Source organism: Lissotriton vulgaris, chromosome 10 (assembly GCF_964263255.1).
Source record: "Lissotriton vulgaris chromosome 10, aLisVul1.2, whole genome shotgun sequence".
Lineage (NCBI taxonomy): Eukaryota > Metazoa > Chordata > Amphibia > Caudata > Salamandridae > Lissotriton > Lissotriton vulgaris.
In genome coordinates, this window is record NC_141698.1 from 125,412,291 (window position 1) to 125,430,057 (window position 17,767).

The 17,767-nt window shown below is 41.7% G+C and overlaps 1 protein-coding gene across 1 annotated transcript in view; it reads left to right on the top strand.

The window, feature by feature from the left end:
• LOC147684822 (cytochrome P450 3A21-like) overlaps positions 1 to 17,767 on the top strand; it is a 295,556-nt gene that overhangs the window by 154,681 nt on the left and 123,108 nt on the right. Inside the window, exon 7 of the mRNA XM_086940697.1 lies at positions 3,664 to 3,812. Within this exon, the coding sequence (XP_086796823.1) occupies positions 3,664 to 3,812 (149 nt within the window). The remainder of the gene's footprint in view (positions 1 to 3,663; positions 3,813 to 17,767) is intronic.

The window sequence follows — 17,767 nt, forward strand, 5'->3', positions numbered from 1 at the left end:
ATAATTACTGGACCTCTGACATGACAACTTCAGCACATTTCTGGACCTGTGAAGACTCTGCCAGGAAGAAGGACTGCTGTGCTGCTGAAGGACTGAAAATCTGCTAGAGTGCTGCTTTGCTGGACTCCTGCCTTGCTGTCCTGCGCTGCTGCTCTGCTGCCTGCTGTTCCACCACTTCCAGATTAACGCATCACTTCAGCTGCATCCCGCATCTTCATCCTGGACAGAATCTTTGATGTTGATGCAACCCGGGCCAAGGTACTTTTGCTCATAGCATCCAATCTATTCCCTGTAGCCATTCTGTGCTCCTCCACAGTCGGCCTGTACTTTTAACTTTGCAACGGTCCAGTGGAACCAGAGGTATCTTGTTGGTGCTCATCGCTTTATGGCGCTATTTAACTTTATTCTTTATAAATTCGTAACTCAAGTTCTAATTATTGGAGTTTTGTCGTTTTGGTCTTGTTTTATTTATAAAATGAAACAACATTTATCTTACCTGGTGTAGAATTGTTTCTGTGTGGGCTTTTCTTTGTTTTACTGTTTGAAGTTTTGCACAAATACTTTACACATTGCCTTTATGTTAAGCCTGACTGCTCTGTGCCAAGCTACCAGAGTGTGAGCACATTTTTTTTAAAGATTGTTCCTGCTTCTTACCCTGACTAGGAATGCGATTGCTGCCTGACTTTATCTCGTACCCTAGTCAACCAACAACCAAATATCTAACACAGTGTCAAAATCGTTTTTTCCTTTCTTTTAGAAACTTTTGGCGAGATTAGCACCCTAAGCAGGAATCTGATGAGAAGGGTGGTCCAACTTTTCCTGCAGCCATTTAAACAAAGGCTTTTGAAAATGTTTGATTTTGTTAGTCCTTACCATATGTTTCCAGTCCTCAATCACTTCAAAGCATTTCTTACTTGTAGCTGGTATTGATTCTGTAAATGTGTTAATAGAAACTGGCATTAAATACAACTGATATATCCAAAAATACTGCATGCACTGCAGATTAAAATTTAAAGGTATGTGGATATCTGAGTTTAGCACCCCAATCCTTCTCTGAGAACTGAAAACCTAAATCTAATTCCCATGCTTTTCTAATTTTTGTATTACTTACTTTTTCTAGAGTTACAAACTGTGCATAAACTTGTGCTGTGCAGCCTTTAAGGATGAGATGGTGTACCATCTCCCTAAAAAAAAGCTGACTCTTCTCTAAGCTAGGTATCTGAAAAGTAATTTCTCAGCTGCAAAACTTTCCTTTTAATTGAATATTGGTTGTTTGTCTAACTTCTTCCAGTGTCCTAAAGCTTTCATGATTCCACAATTGTTTAAGTTCCCATAAGCCTTTCTCTACCATTTAAAGTATTAGACTAGACAGTTCTTCCAGGAGGTCTGGATTGTTTCATAACAGTAGACATTCCTGCTTACTATCTATCTTTTATCATCTGATCCATAATGCATACATCAGACAACAGTGTCTGAGAATTCGATTTTTTTTTTTATATTTTCTAATTTTTAAGAATTTACATACAAAACATTTCAAACCATATGTCCCTGTCATTTTCTTCTTAAGAGTCATACAATATTGCCAATTATTCACCTTGATCACAAGCCATTAAAGCAACTGTGATATGGCCGCTAAGTGGGAAGAGACCACCTCTCTTCTCCAGCAGTAGACATAGTTTTTTCCTTGCTACTGCATTTGAATGATGTAAGCATCCCATTGATTCTTTAAAAACATTTTTTTTAAATAACATTCCAGTGTCTGAAAAAAGAATAGATACTGAGGTAGGGTAATCATTGTGATTATTTAAATCCTACTTATTATCAAGAGAGGTAAATGGTAACGCTTATTGAAGTCTTGCTTTATTTCAACAAGTAGTCAAGCATAATTTAAACTAAAAATATCTTCTAATGATGCAGAAAATAGTACTCCTAAAAACTGATTGGGTTGGTGGTTACCATACTTCAGCATACAAGGGTTAGATCTAGGGGTTCAAAGTTTATCAATAGAACCTGTCTCTTGGTAGCATTTATCGTATATCCTGAGATAATACAAAACCTTTTTTTATGGTCTCAAAAACTGGCTTCATGTTACTTTCCTCTGGAGTAAGAGTAAGAAAACATACCACACCATCTACATGGATTGTACGGATTCTTGGAGTATGTTTTGGCCCACATTGTTAGTGGAATGTTAGCACTTTTAGTTTGTTTTTCTCCATTCTGAAAAAGTTCTTTATTTATGTCTGTTGATTTGGGATCAGTGCTTCTTGATTGTTAAAACCTTGAGTGCAAGTTATGAAGCAACGTCTGTTCATCTACAAAGTCCTATAATTGATTAACCACCTTTCTTTTGTGATTTTATGGTTGAATGAATACTGACAATTATGGAACTGAGTAATGGTGTTAAAGGAATGTGGGATTGGTTACAGCATATGGGAAAGTTGAAGAATGTACATTTCTGTGAGCTAAAAAGGCAAGATAAATGAATGGTCTCTGTTTGATGTAGCTGGTGTCAAACATTTGTGGGATGCGATGAGCAGGTTAGATACTAACAGTGATGGGGTCGGATATAACATGGTGGGTACTGAATGGATGACAGTATAAAGAGTAATGGGATTTCAACACTGATGGATTTTTAAGGTGTGTGGAGCATGATTTAGTTTATACATGGTTTAAAAGACTTGACAATGGAAAGGAAAATCTTTGGTTTTGCAGAGTTTGCAAAGAGGGTTTAGTAGTGTGGGTGCACAATGAGTCCTTGTTATTGAAACCACTTGAAAAATGCGGGATTTAAAAGAATGTGCTGTATAAGGTTGAAAATGGGTGTGGGCCAGGCTGGGAGGTTTAAAGAAGGAAGGTTCTGGGTATGGTCAAACTGATAGGTGAAAATCTGAGTGAATGGTGGTTGCAGTATACACCATACCTTTCACAATATTGACCTGATACATTTAAGTAGTTCATACCGATCGAAATTTTTAAGAGAAAAAGGGCCGTAAAAAAAGGCAGAGCATGTGCAATTTGTTACGGTAAACACTGACCCTGCATTTTATAACTCATTTTCACCCCAAAAACTCAGAATAGTAGATATTTACCACAGCTGGTAAATGCCACACACCGGTGTAAAGCATTTACCAGGTGCTGTTAATACCACTCGTATTCTGACCCACTCATGAGTTGGAGGTGTGGTTTTTGTAAAACTATGAACAGATTAAACCACCATTTCAAGGGAAGATTTCTAATAAAGGTAAGTGCAGAAACCTATAGAGTAAATATTGTTTTTGTTATTAGACAATTTTCTTTAAATTTGTATGTATGTTGACTATATGCTAGACTCATGCTTCACAGTATTTGAATCGCCACATAAAAAAACTTTAAAATATATTTACTTGGTAATGATGAAAGCCTCATAAAAATCAATGTACTAATAAGTCTCCATTTATCCCATTCCTGTGATACCCAGGTTTAGACTCTATTCAATTGTATAGAATTCTGTTGCAGCTTATAGATATGAGGGTGGGATAGTTTTACATAGTGCGGGTATTTGGAATCCACACATACATATCACTTAAAAGTAATGTCTTGGGAGAAGTTAATGATGGTTCTGCACTAGGATTTGGATTTGAGCTACATAATGAATAACTCCATTTATGTTTCCTTTCTGCCCAGGATGTTTGGTTCATACAGTATTGATGTGGTCATTAGCACCTCCTTTGGTGTGAACATAGACTCTATGAACAACCCAAAAGATCCATTTGTCACCAATGGAGGGAGACTCTTTAAATCCAGATTTATGAGCCCATTGTTAATTCTCATAGGTAAGAATCCTGAGCCACTTTGTAATGTTAAAGAGTATCTCAGACATAACATAGCTTAACATCTATTTGATTCCAGCATGTGTTGTTATTCTTACATGATATTCCTTTACATTTCTTATTTCTCTGAAGTTGTAACTGGTCACACAGTACTCGAGTACTACCTTTAAATTCGATGAATCTAGCATTTTTAGCCATCAATGTTGCAGTCAGGACCAGGTTTATATAACCTCAAAGCATCAAGGTGCTTTTGACTACAAAATTGATATTCCTGAAGATGATTATACCAGGCACTGAGACCTGCCTAGCACCAAAACTAGATATCTCCTATCCAAGCCCTCCTGATGGCTTCTAATATGACTCCTCATTCTGGTCTAGCATCTCTTGCATAATAATTTACTCTATGTCCTTTCTGAAAGTGCAAAAGCCTATTGGAGACAGAGTTAAGCCTGGGGGTGGGTAAGAGTGTTGTCCCGTGACAGGAAGGCCTTTCAAATAAACATGTCAATAGTTTGATAGGTGGACAAAGAATTGTTTTAGATAAATCTAGAGTAAACGACTGGGCACTTTAGTCTCCATTTTTCAGGTTTTTCTACACATAATGGCAAAAAGGATGAAAGAGGTGGGCATCATAAATGTATTTCTTATTGCTCCCTAACTTCCTATTAAGGCTTTGGTTGCAAAACACCTGTTATCAACACTGAATTTTCTTCTTCAATAATAAGATTTTGGCTCAATCTTAGAGTGACACAAGTATTGTTAGTATTTGAACTATAGTCTCTACCATTTGTCCATAAACTCTCTAATCTACCTACTTTACCAAAATAACGTCATTCCTAAGGTTCTAGACAGCTCTGAAATCATCTGGTGATGGAAATTTGAATCAATCTTCTATCTTGTGTTTAAGCTAACCTACCTAGCTTTCTAGCATCAGACACAAAAGTAAGTTTCTTATGAAGATCTGCTTGCACAATTTGGACTGTGCCCTCCTTATTTGATTTAACTTGATCCTGACTTGATCTTTATGTTTTAAACTGGTACAAAGGGCAATTAAATAATCCACTGCAGCCTATGTTTGCACGAGCCATGGGTGTCCTCTATTGGGCCTTGGGAAAGTACTTTGAGCCAAGGTCTAACTGCCATGATTTTTTTGTCAAATTAAGAGTTTACTAAACTTAACAAACGTTCTTGTAAAGAGGGGAGAGAAGATTGCAACAGTTGCAGCTTTCTTGTGGTTTCTATAAGCTGTGTGTTGTAAAGGTTTGAGCCTGCAGCCATTATGCCAGGAATATTAGGAAAACAGCAGAATACTCACATGCCCCAACATGGAAAAACGTTCACAAAGCTCTTTAGAATCTCAGACATGGGAAACACTGGAGAGCAAAATGGATGGAAAACATGAGCGCAGCTAACAGGATACTTTGAGAGAAAGGATAGAATGAAGACCTCAGTCTGGGCTTGGCGTGCACAAAAGCGTCTCAGCTGATCCTACTAATTTAATCACAGCCTACAATAACATTTGTGGCACTTCACAAGGCTCAGCCTTAAACAGGTTCAACATAGGAGTGTTTTTTGCCACTATATGTCCACGACTGTAAGTTGTCACTTCTGAGTCACAGAGATTTTTATGGGTGCTTTCCTCTATGAAATCAAGAATGCAAATTTATTTTGAGGATTAACTGCTGACTTGCACTCCTAATTATTCTTGGACACAATGGTGCAGTTCGGGATACCCAGGCTCAAACACTAGTGGTATGGATCATAGTTCCAAAAAACTAAAAGTTTCAGAACAAAGTCTCACCTTTGTCACCTAACCACAGTTAAAAACAAATTTATGGTTCTAGCTCAAGCATGCAAACCCTCAGAAATGTGACAGTTTTGGTATGCAAAGCCCTCTATGCATGGCATAACTCACATCAACCGCCATGCACAAAACACCCATTTTCAATTGGCTGTGAAAAATTACGTCACTGATGACAGTGTCAAATGTGTGTGTTAGTTTGTTTATATAGTTTACATAGTGGCAGGTAACTACCATATTACTTCTCTGTCTAATTCAAGCTGTGTCCAGCTAATGGGTGTAATTGTTTACAAAATGCATGTGCTGCTAATGCACCATAGGTGTGTAGATGTACTGAACACATTATACATCTTTTTATTGAACAGTAACTTTTTGTGCAGGTGAAAGTTGACAACTTGTGTCCAGTATGTGCGTAACACGTTTTGTGATTCTGCAGAAAAAAGGTTTCCAACAGGGCAAACATTCTGCATACCAAATACTAAGTAATCCGTTTTTAGTCAAAATCATCTCAGCATGACAGTTTGTACATAACACAGAAGACTGTGTGCACCAAGTACTTACTTATGTACATGTGCTTGATTTTCTTCAGAAGATGGGCTATCTGTAAAAGTTTCACCACACTATGAAGGCTAAAAGTAGTGTGATCTTTTGCACCTTCAGCCTTACCACGATGATCGAACCATGTGTTGGAGTTACAATGCAGCCATTACAACACATGAGTCTTTACCATGCATGTCGTTACAATGAAATGCCTTAGGGAAAGCAGTGTTGGACTTTAAAATTCAACGCTTTTCCTTACTGTTGTGCAGACTGGATTTGGATTAGTAATTTATACGGCTCCGAAGTCCAGTGCTTTCCCTAAGGCATGTCGTTTTAACGATATGCATTTTAAAGGTATGCATGGTAAAGACACATTCGTTGTAAAAACTGCGAACTAATGGCAAGCGTTGTAAAGGCATACATTGTTCTGACATGCAATCCTGTCAGACCTTAGGTATTTTAAGTGATAATGTCTTCCTTGCCAAGTGTTGCACATAGTGTACACTATTCTTAGTAGATACTTTTTAAAACTCTGTAGTGTATTTCTCTAGAGTATTACTGTTTGAAAACAGTGTGGTACAGATTAAACTCGCTCCATAGACTAAACATTGTTTTCTGTATCAACTTCATTTTTAAATGCAGGTTTAGTGACTTTGAATGGTTTGATACAGATAAAGGCTTCCATTAGTAGGGCATTAGTTATGTAACAGAAGTTGAGTTTCTGGAGGTTCTTGGTTCTGTCTAAACAGTTGTAAACAGATTGAACACTGTGTTCTGTAGGAGTTAACCTTCTTTCTGTGGCTGATAAAATAAACTCAGGTACCCATTTGTTGGGTTCGATTTTAGATTCCGAATGAATTTCCCAATTCATACCCTTATATAGGTGCAATTTGCATTGCCCATATATAGGCATAGAAATCCAGTCCTTACTTAGGCATAGCCCATGCTACCCAAATACAGGCATGGCTACTTCCATCGTTTCATCTACGTCACAACGAGTTCTTGGAAAACCAGACTCTTAAGCCGTTAGGGACTTCCCCTTGCTTGGATACTGATTTCTCCAAGAACTCATTTATTATGCATGAACATCTATTCCTTAGGGGTTCATTCATGACTTTCAAATGCCCGACTTTTACGTCAATACTGGCATTCCTAAACCCCTTCAAGGTATAAATATACCTTCACTTGCTATGGCAAGGCACGGTATGGTTTGGTGCAGTTCGACTACCCACTTGCACGACGCAGCTCGCCACAGCAAGTCCTGAAGGAAGCCAACTCTCAAGCTGACGCACTGCCTAGAAGCTGTCATCCTCCTGCCGAGAATCCAGCTCCAGTGTTTCTGACTCCTCTTGCGGGGTGATGGGAAATCGAGTCCAGGGAAAGAGATACCAACCTATCTCATTCTAAGGTATGGAGCTGATTAGAACCGAGAGAAATCTTTGGCAATTCTTGGCAAAACTAAACTATAACTAAAGACAGCACCTACTTCTTCCCTGGTACTAGACCTAGTTTAGGTACACTGGGGTAGGCGTACTTTAGAAGCACCAGTTGAGTATTTTAGCCTGTGTTATTTAGTTATTTCTCAGCGCTTAGACGCCTGCGGGTATTTGTCGCGCTTTATAAATGTCAAAAATAAAATAAATAAATAAATAAATAAATGTATGTATTTTTATATATGTCATAGCAACAGACAATTCTATTGTCTTGTGTTTTGGTTTCACCTCTGCACTGTGATATGTTAGCATGAGCTTGTTAGAAGTTTAAACGCCATTTTCCTTTTCTGCTGCCTCTGCCCTCGACACATTTTGTTATTAAAGCTTTTTGCCTAGTTGGATATTTTGCTTCACATGACAATAACATGTTTGCTTATAATATCAGCCTTGCTTGGTAAGCTATGTCTGTACAGTGAGTGCCGAGGCCTTGAAGGTTATTTCAACACAGCGCTTGTTGTTTGGATTGATCAGCGCACTGAGTAGACATAATATATATGCAGCTGTGGCCAACTTTGGGTTTAGGCACGATTAATAATGCACTACACAGAGCATGAGTTACACACTTGATGAATGTCCGCATGCAGAGAGTTGGTGCAGGAGATGATGTGATCCATTTCTGCTGAACCCAAAGGTATGGGCCCGCCCTTCTAAACCCAAAGAGACCTTCTGTAGATATAATATGATATACTAGCTAGGGAGGGTAAACTGAGGTTCTATTTAGACCTTTTCCCTGTAGCATTTTAACATGCTTTCTCCCTTTGTATTTTATGGAATAGTAACCATGCGCTGCTAACCTTGTTCCTTATAATATGTTTGCTTGTATTAGCTAAGATACTGCGCTTGAGGACACTGCATTAGAAATAAACCTTTCAAACTTGCACGTGTCCTTATTTACTCCTCGTTCTGGATTGATATGTTAGTTGTAACTGGTAGGGGATTTTGGATACTAAGGTGAGTTTTGGCACACCCTAATTCACTGAGGTTCTAAGTCTCTGTGCACAGTTCTGTGTGAGAGCAGGATCTCTGCGACATGGTGCCCAACTTGGGGCGGTCTTATTACATGACACTTGAGTAGTACTTATATCGGTCCTTAACACCCTTCACTATTGTTTCCGGAAAACAGTGGTGTCGGACAAACCTACCTATATTTACATAGGTCTTTTCAAGCTTGATTCTTTCAAAATGGATTCCTTGAATTACTAGCCAGTTGTGCTACGTACTTTTTATTGTACCTTTTTCTTTCCGTGTCACTATGGCCGCGGTGGACATTCCGCAACATAGTCTCATTGCGGTGCGCAATCATTTGCAGACTTATAATGTTCCCAAGGATGGCATGGCTGTGATTATGGTAGTGAGTGCGGAAGTAGCTTACCCTTACGAAATGTATTATTCGTGGGTGACCTTTCGGGCTGTGAACACAAATACTAATGTGTTTGACACGTACACTCCCACGGCTGTGCCGCAGGCATGTGCTCCGTATATGACACAGGAGGTCCCAATTAACGCTTGGCAGCACCGAGTTTGGTTTAATGGCGCCCTACCCCACTCCTTGACAGCACCGAGGGAAGGTCCTTTGTCCATTCCAGGCGCTACATGGCCTGTTTTGCCTGGATTTACACCGCATCCTCAACATGGAGCGGTTGCCGTTGCTGATTTGCGGCTGTTGCATACAGTCGCAATTAATATAATTAGGTCGTTAGTGCAATACATAACTCGCAATCTCCCGGGGGGGGCCCCAGGTGGTGCGGCGCTTCCTGCCGGACAGGGCGGTATGAGGCTTAGTCCTGTAATGGTCAACTCTGTGATGAGCAGGCGCCCCCAGAATAAGGATGACTTTCCTTTCTGGCTTGCCGAGAAGTTTGACCAACTAGAAGCAGTATTTTCTAACACGACTCTTGGTGAAAAACAAAGGATTCTGACAATTAGTATGCTAAAGACTTGTTCCCAGAAGCTGGTGACTGTGAGTCATGGGGTAAGATCTTTGCGGCAGTGTATAGAATGTGCTTTGGCACACCGCCAATGACTGTCCTTCCGACGGTCGTTAAGCGTGTTCAAGATGTACAAGGACCTGAGGCAGCGGTTGAATTGGGTATGCGCCTCTGCGGCAGTTTTGACGTAGTTTCCGATCTCGTTCTTGCGAATGTCAAGGGAGATGCTGTGAGCTTTCAGGTGTCTAATGCTTTGCAGGCTGTGCCCGATGCCGACAAACCCTGTCCGTTACCGAGAATTATTGTGGCGGCTTATAAAACCGTAGGCCGCAATAGTTTGGGAGTCAAGCCATTTTCCACTAAAGAGAAAAAGCACCCCAAGGGCCGAAGTCAGAGACTGACAAACAGCCCAAGGCCAAAAAGCAAAATTAGCCAAAAAAAAAGAAACAGGGTAAACAACAACAGCAGAAACAGGAGTCTCGTCCTGCATCACCAGTGCCTGCGCCTACAGAACGTATTTATGACTTGCGCAATCGCGTGATGATAAAATCACGTGATCGTTTTCAGGTTTCTGAACAACGCTCTCCTCGTTCTTTTCAGGAATAATTGGCCTCACCGGCCGGTGGTGGATGAGGCGGCAGGGGTCGGGGTGGCCAGCAGGGACACCACCAGCCCCGCCCCAAAGACAGTAAAGGCAAGCAGGACGATTCAACACTGGAGAGACCCCAGTTTCAGAAAAAGAAAAATGCCTCTTTAACAGCGAGATATGCCACAGATAGTGAGAACGCAGCTTCGGAATCAGACATGGGCTCTGACCTTGCTGGACAGCGCGGCGGAGATTACTATAGTGCAAGAGGCCCTGCGTCCGCTACTGAAGGTGACAGCGACTGACCAATATGTTGTTGTGGAGACACCTGATACTAGAGTAGCTCACCCTGACAGGCTTTTTAACATAGTCCTTTTAATTGAAGGTGACATACAACGTACCATCAAAGGGGTATTTTGGGAAAATCTTACGACTACCTATGACATTTTGTTAGCGGAGGCTGGCTAGCCCCCACTTTTTGTGCCACAGCTCCGAGAGGGGGAGAGATGATTCTCCCTAGTTTCGCGCACACAGTGTCGAAAGAGCATGCACTGAATTTTGCAGAAGAGTGGGCTAAGGCTCTTGCGCCGGCTCTGTACCGTACACTGTGTGGTTGGGATACATTTTCCCCACACCACGAAATTCCTTTACGGTCTATGCCACAGCCTCAACCTCAATATCCCATCCGACGTGAAGCTAAAGCTTCCGTCGCGGAAAACCTTAAACAATTGGAATTTCAGGGTGTGATTGAAACTTGTGTGTCACTGATGAATAACCCTCTTTTTACTGTGACCAAGCCTGACGGCTCGTACCATTTGGTATTGAATTACTGGCATTTGAACTCGCATTGCCGTACCTGTGCAGTACAGAATACTCACGGCTCTGCTCTTGTGGATGGTCTTGTGCGTAAATGGTTTAAAACCACACTGGACATATTTTTTTTGCCCACAATTTGGATGGACTGAGTTCCCTGTCAACCAGTTTTACCTGTGGCGGCAAACAACGCCAGTATAAAATATTACCGATGGGCTATAAGAATAGTCCGGGCGTATTTGCTGCCTGTATAGTCTCTATCTTAGAGAGGATAGACACTGATGCTTGTTCGTATGTGGATGACATTTATCTCATGGACGACAAGCTTGGGGCACATCTGTGTCGCGTAGACCGCATAATTTGTAACTTTGCGGACTTTGGTTACAAATTCAACTTTGTAAAGTCCCACATTGCAGAGTACACAGTGTTGTTCCTGGGCTACGAGCTCAACAATAAAGGTCGAGGATTGGCTCCTCACTTCTTGGAGAAATGCGCGCAACTGCACGCTCCTACAACTCCGAAAAAATTACAGTCCTTGGTGGGGTTTTTTGAATTTCGGGCGTACTTATATTCCCGAATTTGCCCAGCCTATCAAACCTTTGTATCCTTTAATACAACCTACTTTTACCAAATCTTGCTGGCTGCCAGAACATTCAGCTATTTTGCAATCTTTGCAGGCTGATCTTCTAGAATCTAAATTCTCACTGACTCGTGATAACCACACCAACCTGGTGATAATATTCATCTCTGGTGTGGTGGTTTCACGTACATTACTTTTAACGAAGGAGACACAGTACCTACTGCTTACAAGTCACACTTGTACACTGAAATGCGGTTTTCCTCTGTGGAAAAAGTTTTGACAGCAGTGCAAATGGCGATTCTCAAGGAACGTGCACTGTCGCAGAGAAAACGCATGTTGGTTGTGACCCCGTTTCCTGCATTAGAGGCAGTGACGAAAGCCAGTGTACCAAATTCTAAAGCTTTGCACCCTCGATGGATACAATGGGCAGCATCATTGACGTCTCCGATGTCACGTTTATTTTTGATGCCTCCTTTCAGTCACAGGAGTTTTTGCAGTATGAGTTTGTTCATCCTGCCTCTTTGGCTATGCGGCCTTTGGAGGACTTCCATTGCATCATATACACTGATGGTTTATCGCAGGTTGCCCATGGGTCTAAGCACGCATACGTTTCCGCTTGAGCTATTGTAGTAGGTGCCATGGTGAATGATGAGTTCAAGTCCAGGGTCGTGCACACGCAGACTCTAGGGGACTGCACCACACAATTGGCAGAGCTTTATGCTCTGATGCTTGCATTGGAGTACACTGATCCTGGTGTGACAACTTTTATTGTGAGGGATTCTTACTACTGTGTCCAGTCTTACAATGAAAACCTGGTTTTTTTGGATTCAGAATGATTTTTGTGATTCCAAGGGTAGCACAAGAAAACATAAAATGATCTGGGTCAGAGTGGCTGAGCTTAAAGATCAGTTCCCCTCGTGTTGTGATTCATACTCTCGGTCATCAGCGCGTGGGAGTCCACGCTGTTGGCAATTCGCTTGCCAATGAGGCAGCAAAATCAGCGATATCGACATATTTGGTTGCAGCAGTTACATGTTCCAAAAGTAAGATTGATGATGATATCTTGGCTGCTGTTGCTGTAACTGAGAAGAGAGGTAAATATCCAGAAGGATTCCCTTCGAAGTATTCATACCACTTAAGTCCTGATAAAGTTCCTTATGTGAAAATACCTGACGTTGGTGGGAGGTTGCTTCCCAACGCGGCCAGCAGGCCCACACTGATTACCGCAGCCCATGAAGGTGTTACGCCTGCGCATGCGGGCGCTTCGGCTACTGTAGCTCAGTTACAACAACGTTTCTGGTGGCGGGGGCTGTACAAACAGATGTGTGATTATGTCCTTCAATGTGACATTTGTCAGCAGATTAAGCCTTCAACTGCTGCGCGTCCGCCCCAGACACAGTTGTACATTTCTAATAAACCCCTTGGGTGTGTTTATTAACCCTGGGCGAAGGACTTCGCTACGCCCACAGAGTGGGCGTACTGTTGCCTACTTCGCCCTTTGCAAAGTAGGCGTAGCAGGCAACACTACGCCCATTCCGTGGGTGTAGCGAAGTTGCCCGCCACCCGCCTCCCTCCCGTCCTCCCCTACATACCTAATTTTTGTAAATACTAAAAGAACAGTAAATAAAAAGCACTTACCTTGTCCGCTGCGTCCCGGGGCTCCCTCTTCTCGTTCACGCCGCCGTCTTGGATACCAATGTGCATGCGCAGGTGGCCGCGCATGCGCATTTCTCGCGAGAAGTAAGTGCTTTTTATTTACTTTTCTTTTAGTATTTACACAAATTAGGTATGTAGGGAAGGGGGGCAGGCGGCTCGTAGTGGGGCTACGCAAAGTGAGTAGGTGGGCGTAGTTTCTCGCCCACTTTGTGTAGCTTCGCGTAGCTCCACTACGCATACTACGGCCACCCTTAGTGTTTATTTAGATCACTGCGGTCCTTTTTCTTCTGATACTGCGTATAATTACATCTTAGTAGCAGTTGATTCATGCACACACTTTGTGTGGGTGTGGCCACACCGCAGCGCTGATTCACGGACTGTCATACGAGAATTGCGTATCTTTGTAGGGATTTTTGCCTGTGGTACCTTCCATTGGGATCAGGGTCTGGCTTTCGCCTCTAAGGCGTATAAGGATGCCATGACTTCGTTGGGGGTCCTAGTCAAGTTTTCGTCTCCATACTGACCTCAGGGTAATAGTGTTGTAGAACGGATGAACCGAGATTTAAAGCAGTCTTTGACGGCTCGAATTATAGGCACTGGCAGGAACTGGATGGCCCACCCGAATAGCGTGCAGCGTGCTCTTAATAATCTCCCTAGAAGGTCTCTGGGTGGGCGGACCCCATACGAGATGCTCTTTGGTATCAAGATGTATGTCCCGGACGTTGACGGTCTAGACTCGGTGGCTCAAGCTGCCTCCTTTGACGTAGATGAACATTACAATGTTTTACAGGATCTACAAAAGATCAGAGACAGTCTTGCAAAGGAACATTTGCCCTACACCTCGGATGATGCATTGCAGATCCCGGTAGTTGGCTGGCTACCCCAAGTTGGAGAACTGGTTCGTGAGCAGATTGATAACAAGAAAGAATTTGGTCCCTCTTATCGAGCTCCGGTTCCAGTGCTTGGAGTGAAGGGCACAAGAACAGTCATTTTACCACCACTTCCAGGTCGTAAGGAGAACAGGTATATCTCCATTGACAATGTCAAGATACACAGAGTGGCAGATTTTTCTTAGTATGACGCCGGCAGTCTCATGTCTTTTTTTCAGAAATTCTGTTTTGGCCCTGGTTGCCAATCCTGTGCCTGATGTTGCTCTCGAGTTGCCTGCAATTTCAAGTCCTTTATTGAGTATACTGCCTGGTACTCAACATGATGAAACTGAGTACACTTATCCTACTGACTTATCAATGCCTGATTTGCAAACTTGCTTAGCTACAGAATCCAGATTTTCATTTGACACTGTTTCCCACACATCAAAAAAGCCTTCGAAGGTTTCTGTTTTGGCAAGACTGTTTAAAAAACATTTTTTGATTCCCCCTTGGACTTATATTTGGATGGTGCTTTTTTCGATTTACCTTTTTATGTCAATTGGTTTTGTGTTTTATTTTTTCCGTCTTGTCAATGGACATTATGTCGAGGAGAGAATATGCATTCGACTTATAAGTGGAACATTGGCTCCCCTTTTCATAATATTGTGTCATCTGTTGTAGATATTCTGCAAGATGAAGTGTCTGCGTTGTACCACGGTCAAAATCAGTTGCGTTCCATTATGCAGTTTGCATGGACTTTGCACACCCTTAAGGCAGGAAAAGTGCCTTGGCATTACATGAATACGTCATCATTGTTTGCCCCTTTTAATTTGACAGAAAAGCAGCGCTTACTATCTATGAAAGATGCTTCTTTTTCAATGTTGCACATTGAGTGGTTGGAACCTCTACCGTTTTCTGTGGCTGAAGTCAATACTGCTACATGGCTTATTCATGGTTTAATAACTCTACCGTTTCCTTAGTTCGAGTTTAAAAACTGTATGAAGTACTTTGCCATTGGTAGATACAAGCCTTTTGGAAGTTCTTATCTTCATGAAGCCTGGTCGCTTCCTTTTACAGATAGATGCCTTAGGGAGGGAAAGGAAGTTTATTTGAATGGTGAAGAATGTGTCGACATGTCCAATTACATGGCTCTTGTAATGAAAATTAGCCTAATTTAGCCTGTATTTTGAAAGGTACCCCCGTGCTTGCAATCGTTCCCACATTCACATTACTGGCAAATGGGAGTTATTTACTTTTAAACAATGAGGATTGTTGTGGGTTAATAAAAGGGATTGCTTATGTCGTTACAGTCAGTGAACGTGTAGTTTGTTGCAAGAATGTAATGTATCCACCCCCGCATAAGAAACTTGATGTTTTCATCTGGGCTAAGAATCCAACCTTGAAAGCAGAGTTCAATAAGATGAGTCGCATAAGAGTTCTATTGTCCTGAAAAATAGTTGCCCTCACATCTGCTCGTGAAACATTTGTCCTTCACGTGGCTAACACCCGCACAGAGGTGCATGCCTTATTAAATACTGATTTCCCCTTGCACTTCGGTGAATTAATTCACACAATCTTCAATGCATCCTCCACTTCGGGGCTGGCTCACTTTTTTAAATTTGTAAGCAGTGGCTTAGTGACTTCTTTCCAAAAGATTTTCGGAGTCATTCCATCTTTCTTCCATTCTATTTTTTCCAGCCTGTTTGGTGGATTTCCCTTACTACTGGCTCTTGCTGCTTGCGTCCTATTGCTGTTTTGTTTATTTCAAAATGGATGCTCATCCTGTATTACACGGCGAGCTGTCTCGGCTAGGGCTCCATCAGGCCTGGATGCTTGAGTACTATGGTGTGCTGCCTCTTGCTACATTGAGTGCAGCTTATGGATTATGGTTTCGATTTTCCTACTTTATATGCGTCCAGCCTGTCTTTCATTGCCTGGTTGCGTCTTCGAATGGGCCCTGGATTTGTGTCTCTGCAATACGGTTTCTACCGATGCAGATTATAATCAATTTATGAGTCCCTTAGTTGCTCATGAATTGCTTTGTTCTGATGGAGGGATTATGGCCTTTGCAGCGATGCATGGAATACTGGGTCGTTGGAATGTGTTCGCAGCGGCGCAGGATTTCTTGGCTCGCAGCTTCCTCGAGAACCCACTGAGTTGTCCTCCGATAGTGCAAGATGCTCCGGTATTTGAAGAGCATCTGTGTCCTTTCCCTTTGTTACATTGGATGGCCGAATTATTTTCGGATGATAAGAGTGACTTCCTGTTGGAGGCTGTTGCTGCATGTTTTGCATATTCATCATTAGGATGAACTGTGTTTGCAGTCTCGTTTTCTTGACTGACACCTTTCATTGGATCATTGGATTTTTTTAGCTCTCAATTTTTGAAACGCTTACTTATTGACTTTATCAATGTCCAAAAAGCAGGATTTTTTTCCTTTTTTCCAAAATTATGTATGTTTTATCCTTGTTTTTACGGTACCAAATTGGAGACTTGTGTTTGAACTATCGATCTTGAACTCTGCGTTCCTAAATTTGCCCCTTCTTACTTGTCCTATCAGTGCTCGGATCAAAGGGATGGTGTCTTGTGTTTTGGTTTCACATTTGCACTGTGTTATGTTAGCATGAGCTTGTTAGAAGTTTAAACGCCATTTTCCTTTTCTGCTGCCTCTGCACACGACACATTTTGGTATTAAAGCTTTTTGCCTAGTTGGGTATTTTGCTTCAAACGAGAATAACATGTTTGCTTATAATATCAGCCTTGCTTGGTAAGCTATGTCTGTACAGTGAGTGCCAAGGCCTTCATGGTTATTTCAACACAGCGCTTGTTGTTTGGATTGATCAGCGCACTGAGTAGACATAATATATATGCAGCTGTGGCCAATTTTGGGTTTAGGCACGATTAATAATGCACTACACAGAGCATGAGTTACACACTTGATGAATATCCGCATGCAGAGAGTTGTTGCAGGAGATGAGGTGCTCCATTTCTGCTGAACCAAAAGGTATGGGCCTGCCCTTCTAAACCCAAAGAGACCTTCTGTAGATATAGCTAGGGAGGGTAAACTGAGGTTCTATTTAGACCTTTTCCCTTTAGCATTTTAACATGCTTTCTCCCTTTGTATTTTATGGAATAGTAACCATGCGCTGCTAACTTTGTTCCTTATAATATGTTTGCTTGTATTAGCTAAGATACTATGCTTAAGAACACTGCATTAGAAATAAACCTTTCAAACTTGCACGTGTCCTTATTTACTCCTCGTTCTGGATTGATATATTAGTATAACGAAAGAGTGCTCATGTGTTCCACGTTACCTGAGGTGTTCTAAGTCCATGTTCTGGGTTGTCTAAATCATTGGGGGTCGGTAAGAAACAATGAGACAATGATTGCTAGTCTGGTAGGGGAGTTTGGATACTAAGGTGAGTTTTGTCACACCCTAATTCACTGAGGTTCTAAGTCTCTATGCACAGTTCTGTGTGAGAGCAGGATCCCTGCGACACTATTACAGTATTATTTTATATTACTGTTTACACTTTACACATTATACTTTGCATTCTGTCTAACCATTGTAGAAGTTCACCTCTCTTGCATGAGAAAATAGACTGTTCAATAAACCCTTTCTATTGAAACGCCTGTCTCTCTATTTTTGTGCCAAACTCTGTAGAAATGAAGCATGCACAATTGACTGAGTG